General features: G+C 39.8%; 1 protein-coding gene across 1 annotated transcript in view; it reads right to left on the bottom strand.

Moving 5' to 3' along the window:
• Window positions 1-4003: 4003 nt before the first annotated feature.
• STS (steroid sulfatase) overlaps window positions 4004-8968 on the bottom strand; it is a 97537-nt gene continuing 92572 nt past the window's right edge. The window contains exon 9 of the mRNA XM_032285854.1: window positions 4004-7226. Coding sequence (XP_032141745.1) covers window positions 6853-7226 — 374 coding nt within the window. The 3' untranslated portion in view covers window positions 4004-6852. The remainder of the gene's footprint in view (window positions 7227-8968) is intronic.

Genomic DNA, 8968 nt, shown 5'->3' with positions numbered 1-8968 from the left:
ATAAAAATAAAAAATGACATCTATCTGACAGACGTACAGTGAAGATTAAATAGACGAATCCACTAAAGCACTTAGAATCATGTCTGGGATCCATGAGACTCATCAAACACCATCCCATATCCACACTTGTAACATCTGCATGTGGCCCCCAGACACTGCTTTCTTCTTCACTTCAGTGCAATGGGATGTGCTGCAGAGCTCCCTTTGTCTCTGTCTCTGATGTGACAATGTGAAGAGCTCTCCCTGATCCAAGCTCTAATGGATGGCCTGTCTGATCCGGCTTTTTCTTAGCAGTTACTGACCCGATGCATTTCCCTTGTCTGATAAAATGCCACCAGTGCCGCCAGTGCCCTTTCCTGAATTATTTCAAGCTTGGCTTTTCCCAGCCTCTTCCTATAGTACTTGTCACCTTCATGCACATCAGCCTGAGAGGCACTAGACAAGGGTACTTTCAAACCTTGCTGCAGAATGCCTTCAGATTTTAACACAGAGCCTACACTTTGCATTAACGGCATAGTTTACAACCTGACTTTGAAAGAAAAGAACAAGATGCAAGAGTCTCATGAACTAATTGGAAATATTAGACACAAGTTGCATGGTATTATTTCAAAGGTTGCTGAAATAGCTTGGCTTTAAATATTATGTCATTGCTTAATCTTTTCCTAAGACTAAGGTCTGATCAACAAAACTAAAATATTGCATCTACTAGAGTACTGTACAGGCACTATTTTAAAAGTATTTCAAAAGTGACAAAGTTTATAGGGAATTCAAATATTATAAAAACATATTGATTGGAAAATTTAAAATTTTCAAATGTCATTAAAAATGTTATCCCTCCATATGTGTAATACATTTTGAAATCTATTAGCCTCATAGAATCCAGTGAAACAAAATGGAATATTTCAAAAAGAACCTCAATATTTAAATAATAATAGCAATAATTATGTTTGTTATGCAAATTAATCAACTGCTTTTTCACTCATTTATACCAGAATTGCAGAATCACTTATAATCTAATCAATTCTGGGCCATGACAAATTGATGGTAGACTCCACTATATTTTTATCTTTAAGTTTACCCGACTTCCACCTTCACATAGCTGATAGCCTTTGAAGAATTAATGCACATGATTTCTTTTATAACAGTACCAGTAAATCAAAGCATCTTTCTGAAATCCAAAGAACTATCATCTTTTTGAAATCCAAAGAACTATTATAAAATATTTGCAGCTTACACTGTGCACCTGGAAAAGCTGCAGGCAATCCACACCAGCCCATGAAAGCAGCCAGGAGGGAGGTTGGACCCTGCAAAGCCACAGGGGCAGAGCTACCCAAGGTTGTGGGAGCCCACCTCTTGTGTCAGCACAACCTGGATATGAGACATGGAATCAAAGGAGATGATTTTGGAACTTTAAGATTTAATGACTGCCCTACTGGATTTCAGACTTGTATGGGGCCGGTAACCCCTTTTTTTGACCAATTTATCCCATTTGTAATGGGTGTGTATTTACCCAATGTCTGTATCCCTATTGTATGTGTGAAGTAACTAACTTGCTTTTGATTTCACAGGCTCATAGGCAGAAGGAACTTGCCGTGTCTCTGATGAGACTTTGGACTTGGACTTTTGAGTTAATGCTGGAATGAGTTAAGACTTTGGGGGACTATTGGGAAGGCACAATTGTGTTTTGAAATGTGAGGACATGAGATTTGGGAGGGGCCAGGTCAGAATAATAAGGTTTGGCTGTGTCCCCAATCAAATCTCATCTTGAATTGTAGTTCCCATAATCCCTCCTATATGGTAGGTACATAAAGTTCTTAGAAAACTGATACATAGTTACATGGAAATGTTTCCCCTTCAGGAAGATGTGGGTAGTTTTTAAGCTACTTGCATTCTAATTAGGAAAGCTGATGTTTCCTTCATTGGAAAGGCTCCCATTAAATACCTGACAAAGTAAAATATTGGTATACTACAATTACTTTATTCAGAGTCTACTACACAAAGATATGGTATGAAGTAACATTGGCTTGAGTGATCTCTGGCCACACAGAACAGGTTCACGGTGTCGGAAAACAAGAATGCTCAGAGTCTCAGAAAGCTGAGCTCTAAAGACCCTGCACAGTCATGCTGTCCCAATAGGTTTCGAGTTGTCATGGATGATATCAAAGAAAAAAAATTTCAATGCTACCTATTGAAGCACAGTAAAAAAGACTTTATTCAGGCCCATCATGATGGGTACAGGGACCACAACAATGGAGACTTGTAGTAGGGGAGAAAGATTGGGCTCAGCTCTGAATACAGTATGGGAAAGTGGGGATTTACAGACGGAACAGAGTGAGGGGCAGTGGATGGAGGACTACCAAGAGGAAATATCAGGAGGTATTCAGCTAAACTGACCTAGCAGGATTCTAGCTGAAGGCAGGCCAGGTGACCAGACATCACCTTGGGGGTGGTGGAGGCTGTGGAGCCTGATCAGACTGAGGAGGAACAGATATGACAGGTTGGGTGCTCTTGCTAAACGACTTAACAGACTTCTTGCCAAAACTGATTGGGCCTGGGGAAAGGTTGAGGAGCTTGGCTAAAGTTTGGCCAAGTAGAGAATCTTTGTCCATAAAGTCTGGGATGGATGTGAGGTCTGTAGAGGTCAGACAGCTACAATTTAAGAGGTTTTGAGCATTTGCATCACACATCACATTCTCTGGGTACTAAAGAGAAGGCAACAAGGCTTTAGCTCGTAGAGGCCTCCACGTGATGAGCATGTTTCCTCCTGAGCATGTTGGCTCCCTATGGCCACGCACTCGCCAGCAGCCTCTCTATGGACACTTTTTGTCATTTTATTAGAATAGCTGGGTTGAATGAGAGCCGATCCTAGTCTCAATACCATGCCCTTCTCACTCCAACTTCTTACTGCCTCAGGGGTTTGTTCCAACACTTGTTTGGTTTTCCTAAGGAATCCAGTTGAAAGAAAGAAAAGAGGGTAATATTTTTCAAATCAAATTTGTGCCCCAGGTGTTTGTAGAGCAAAGCAGCTGCTTCACCAGGGTAGGGTCCCTTCCCCAGGGCCTTGTAAGACTTTCATGGGCCATGAAGGCAAAACATATTAAATATATTTTCATATAAAAATATATTATATAAAAACATAAACCATGTTAACATACTATGTTATGACTATGTTGGTGTAAATGCCAATATGATTTCCAATCCCCAGTGTTTATTTTCTTTTCTTCTGATTATAAAAGAAATTAAAATATTTTTGTAGGCCCCTAAAAAGGCCTTAGAGAGTATGCCCAATGGTAATAATCTGGCCTTTTCCCACTCTTGAATCATGGCGGTCGGGGCTATTTTATGTCTTATTCCTCTCTGCATTTCTCAGCCTCCTTCTTGAGCTGAGAAAGTTGACGAATCTTTGCAGAACTGGAACTTGTATTCTTCATCACTTGACATCAAGCTGGAAATATTGTAAACATTCCCCACAATGTTGAATTCAATCACATTAGAAAGCATGGTATTAGTGCACAGCAATTTTTCTTCTTTTTTTTTTATTGCATTTTAGGTTTGGGGGTACATGTGAAGAACATGCAAGATTGTTGCATAGGTACACGCATGGCACTGTGATTTGCTGCCTTCCTCCCCATCACCTATATCTGGCATTTCTCCCCATGCTATCTCTCCCCAACTCCCCACCCCCCACTGTCCCTCCCCTATTTCTCCCCGACAGACCCCAGTGTGTGATGCTCCCCTCCCTGTATCCATGTGTTCTCATTGTTCAACATCCACCTATGAGTGGGAACATGCGGTGTTTGATTTTCTGTTCTTGTGTCAGTTTGCTGAGAATGATGGGTTCCAGGTTCATTCATGTCCCCACAAAGGACACAAACTCATCGTTTTTGATGGCCACATAATATTCCATGGTGTATATGTGCCACATTTTCCCTGTCCAATCTATCATCGATGGGCATTTGGGTTGGTTGCAGGTCTTCGCTATTGTAAACTATAGTGCACAGCATTTTTAATTGCCAAGGAAAATTTTAACTTTGCATTAACATATTCTAAGTAATCCTTTCACCTAATACAATCAGATTCCTGTGATAAGCCAAATACTTGTTTGTGTGTGTGTGTGTGTGTGTGTGTGTGTGTGTGTGTTTCCCCTCCACTTTTCATTGTATGACCTTCAGAAAAATCAGAGAAGTGGGCTTCCATTTTTGAAAAAACAGGGCTTTCTTAGTCCCATAGATAGGTAGATTGCAATTGCTTTTCCTGAAGCATTGCTGACCTTCTAAAATGATGCCTATGTATACATTGTTAATCTATTTGCTTAACTTTTAACATCTATGTAATGCTAGAAATATAATAATTTTTTTAAAAGAATGTTTAAAGCTTCAAAGCCCACTAAGGTTTGGATATACAACTCCAGAGGTAATATGAATGGGATGCTTTGTAAACACATAGCCATGCCTTCCAGCTCTGCAAAGAGAAACAGACAAACAACAAAACTATGCCGTAAAGAAGGTTTGTGAGGTTTCTCCTGGACAAAAGAATTCCAGTTTCCTGTTATACATTCAAATCAAAACTTTCAGATGGTAAATGATTTGATATCTAAGATGATTATGGTTACCACAAATCAACCTGATTGCTAAATGCCCTGAAATGTGATCTCAATTATTTTGAGGCACTTTTAAACTCAATACATTTGCATCTAGAGATATATTTCATCCTTCATTTGCTGTTAACATTTTACACATTAAATAGTTCTAGACACAAATAGCCATTCGTATAATCTATAAAGGCTCTTCAAGTTATTTAATCCTGCAGCATTCCCACATCATCAAGTATTTTCAGAAAGTCTTACTTGCATTGAATATGTTAGACTTTGCCTAAATATTGTCATCTTATAGCATAAGTTTATAACAGTGGCTTTAAATAGTTTCCACGTGATAGTATCAGTAGCAATCCTAACATATCATCAGGAAGCTAGTGCCCTCTCTAAGAAGAATGTTTTCTAAAGCAAAAAGACAAATTCTCCTGCAATTTCTGGAATGAAAAATCAATGTTAAAAGGAAGAATCCTTTTTACTTTTCAGCTTTCAACAATTCTGGAGTTAGGCGGTAGGAATCACTTCTTTCTCTTTTTTTCTTTTTTTAAAGAGAAGCAAAATTAATGCCTGAAATAGAAGAACTTAGTGGGTAACTGGGGAAATGCTGTTGAATCCTCCCAGCCCAACAGTACCCCCTTCCTGCTCCAACTTCCCAGGGTTGGGGGTAGGGATAAAGAAATTATAGCCAACTTTCAGAAAGCCCAAGTCATGGCTAGCATTCTCTGCAAACTGTTGTGGGGGTTACAGGTGTTCCATTCACAGCACTGTCTTGGAATTGAGCAAACTCTGGGCAAATAGAAAGTGGTCAGACAAGTCCACAAAAGAGATGAATGCATAAACAGGTGGATGGCAGCTTCTCTCGATTTTGCCATAAGGGAATCCAATCATATTGTTGGGGAAAGTCTTGTATCTGAAGAAACGATTGCACTTTACATTCCACAGGCGCCTTTCCTCAGGATGGGCTGGTGAAACTATCTTTGAAACTATCTCCAGCTGTGCCACTATCAGGCTCTCTCCTATGTGACCAGTTACGAGTTTTCCCTGACTTGTGGGATTTGGGGAAAATAGAATGAAAGCAAAATTGTTCATCTCATTGTGAACTGGAAGCAATGAAACTTCTCAGCTACAAAACTTGCATACATGACTGCTCTCTGATGACTAACTTCTGCCTAAAACTAAAGGAAATCATGCTTATGTGCATAGATCATGCATTGCTTGTGAGTGATTTTTGATCCCCTCCAAATATCAGAGACTTTCTAGGCCAATTATTCTGAATTACATTAGAAGAGATTCCCTGAACCATAGCATCTCCACAGTGGGCTTTTAATTCAGAACTTCCATTCTCCCAAAGAAAACAGTGGAATCCAAGAATAATAATACAAATTATGGAATGGAAATCAGTTCAGGAGAGATTTGCTTTGGGATTTTTGTTACTATAAAATTTTGCAAAAAAAAAAAAAAATCATCGTGCAAACAAATCTATTTGTGAGCTTCTACTGTTTTTACTTAAATAGTGATCAGCTTCTAGGTCCCCATTTTAAAATCTTAACCCTCTTGAGGAAAGAAATATACTATATGTGTGCATGTGTATGTGTGTGTGTGTGTTTATGTATGCATGTGCATAACTATATATGCTGAAGAGCATTTGATATGTGTTCTAACTATACCAGTAATAATGACTTCCCTTCCAACAACGAAAGTGGAACTTAATCTCATCTATTATTCCTAAAGAAGATTTTTCATTCACCTTAAAGTTACTTATATTTAAATTACTAAACTCTCTTTTATTTGATTGCCTTTTTTATTATGCTTCAGAATCATGGTGGTTATTGCATCACTTCAGATTATAGAGTAAATGATAACATATACTGTTGACATACATATTTGCTGAGAGGTGAGTAAAGGTACCTCCTGCACCTTTCTGTTTTAAGATTGCCTTCTGTACCTTTTTGTCATCTGCCTGTGCTGGTATGCCTTGTAAATGCCCCTCTAGTCATTCTCTTTCCATTAGTCCAAGACTCTGGCCGCAGAAGGCATAAACCTACCATCTTCCTCTCTGTATACTACAGATCTTATCCCCTTTGTCCCTCCAGTTGAATAGCTGTTGAGCTCTGGCCCAAGCCTTCAGTTAATAAAATAGAGAATGAGTCCAAATCCAAGGTGTGGGTGGAGTTGGCTTTCCCTAGTGCCACTCCCAGGTGTGTGTTTATAATGAAGATGGTGAGCTTTACTACATGCATCTGCCTGGTGCCCAGGCACAGCTAGTAGCTCAGTCTTTTATCCTGTTTTTCTCTGTCGCATTGGCAAGATAGGCCGGAGGAGGGACAGCACAGCTGAAGCCAGGGCTTCCAAAGAAAGTTGTCCCATGAAAACTGGTTGGGCACCTCTGGCAGGGTCTTGGTGTGTCTGTCCGCGGCTTCCTGCATGACTTTGAGGATTTCATGGAACCGGGGCTCAGTGGCTGGAGTTACTGGGTTTCTTTCTCTTGGATCTTTGGAAATATCAAAGAGTAAAGGTGGGTCATGATGGGTGACATAATTCCCGGAACAGAAGCACACGTGTGTGGAAAAGCAACCGTTGGAACCCACGGGGTCAAAGTTGGGGGTGAAGAGAAAGGCCTTCCAGATGGATGTACCTGTGGTTTAAAAGGATGGAAATGGCATTAGGCATGAAGCATCCTTGCATGTACCACAAATGAAAAAGTGATATGGAAATTATGCCGCCATGTGCTTTAAGAAGGTGAAGACATCATAAGGCTGCAGGCACAATGTTTATATGTATAGGAGAGATTACGAAGCCACACGTAGACACTCACACACACAGCCAGTGGGAACAGCCTTAAACTTGCTAGGACCTCAGTTAACAGTTTATGTTTTCAGTTTCCAGAAAGTCCAAAAAATGTCGAATCAAGAATTAAATGAACTTTGGGAGGCTGAGACGGATGGATCACTTGAGGTCAGGAGTTTGAGACAAGCCTCGCCAACGTGGCGAAACCCCGTCTCTACTAAAAAATACAAAAATTAGCTGGGTGTTGTAGCAGGTCCTTGTAATCCCAGCTACTCAGAAGGCTGAAGCAGGAGAATCACTTGAGCCTTGGAGGCGGAGGTTACAGTGAGCTGAGATTCCGCTACTGCACTACAGCCTGTGTGAGAGAACAAGTCTCTGTCTCAAAAAAAAAAAAAAAAAAAAAAAAAAAAAAAAGAATTAAATGAGGGCCAGGTGCAGTGGCCCATGCTTATAATCTCAGCACTTTGGGAGGCCAAGTTGGAAGACTCACTTGATCCTAATGGTTCGAGACCAGCCTGGGCAACATAGTGAAGCCCCGTCTCTATAAGAAATTTTAAAAAGAAAAAAGTAAGTTGAGTGTGGTGGCATGTGCCTGTAGTCCCAGCTACTCCAGAGGCTAAGGCAGTAGGATTGTATGAGCCCAGGTGGTTGAAACTGAAGTGAACTATGCTCATGCCACTGCACTCCGGCCACACACACACACACACACACACACACACACACACAAAATAAATAAATAAATATTAAAAGAAGAATTAAATAAGGCTAGAAGTGAGAAGGAGACATTACAAATGGGAAATGGAAATAATCTTTCGGGGATGAAGCAGATGTTCTGAAATTAGATTGCTCAACTCTATAAACTTACTAAAAATCTTTAAATTACAATATAATGGTATACAATGTACACCTTTGAAAGCTGTTAGAAATTCCAAATTAGGGGAATTCATCAATGCCAGAATAGGATGGTTGGTTTTTACAATATAAGTTCTTTATTTCAATAAACTCCAAAATACTAAAATTGCCAGGAAAAACTGACTTACAAACAAATGAATAGTTATGAAATAATTGATTCATTCCTATTTATTGGACAATGTTATTTTCCGAGGAGCTGCCTGCTCTCAAACACCTAAGAGAGGCCTAAACATGTTTCCTGGGTAGGAAAAATGTGGCAGATAAAAACAGAGAATTAAAATGTATGAACCGACTAGAATCAGATGCAGAATGTGAATGCCCTTACAGCTTTTACATAAAACCAAAGAGACATTCCTCCTAGGAAGCACCCCACCCATGTGGAAGTCATCCTGATCATTTGTGCATATAATGACATTGATTACTTTTGTAATTACAGACATTTCATGATCATCTGATCAAAATGTAAAATAGATTAATGCAATCGGTTTAAACCAACAGTCACTGGGTCTGTGTTGTCCCCAAATCACCCCTGACCTTGGACAAGGTTATTGATGGGAAAAGTCAGCCTCTTTGTGTGTGTGTGTGTGTGTGTGTGTGTGTGTGTGTGTGTGTGTGTGTGTGTGTGTGTTTAAAGCTGAGAAAGACAGGGGAAGCAAGGTGAATACGTTTAGATGAATA

This window comes from Sapajus apella, unplaced genomic scaffold (assembly GCF_009761245.1).
Source record: "Sapajus apella isolate SASKATOON/1434 unplaced genomic scaffold, GSC_monkey_1.0 scaffold17, whole genome shotgun sequence".
In the NCBI taxonomy this organism is placed as follows: Eukaryota; Metazoa; Chordata; class Mammalia; order Primates; family Cebidae; genus Sapajus; species Sapajus apella.
The sequence above is the reverse complement of the archived record's forward strand: the minus strand, read 5'-3'. Positions and strand labels throughout refer to the sequence as shown.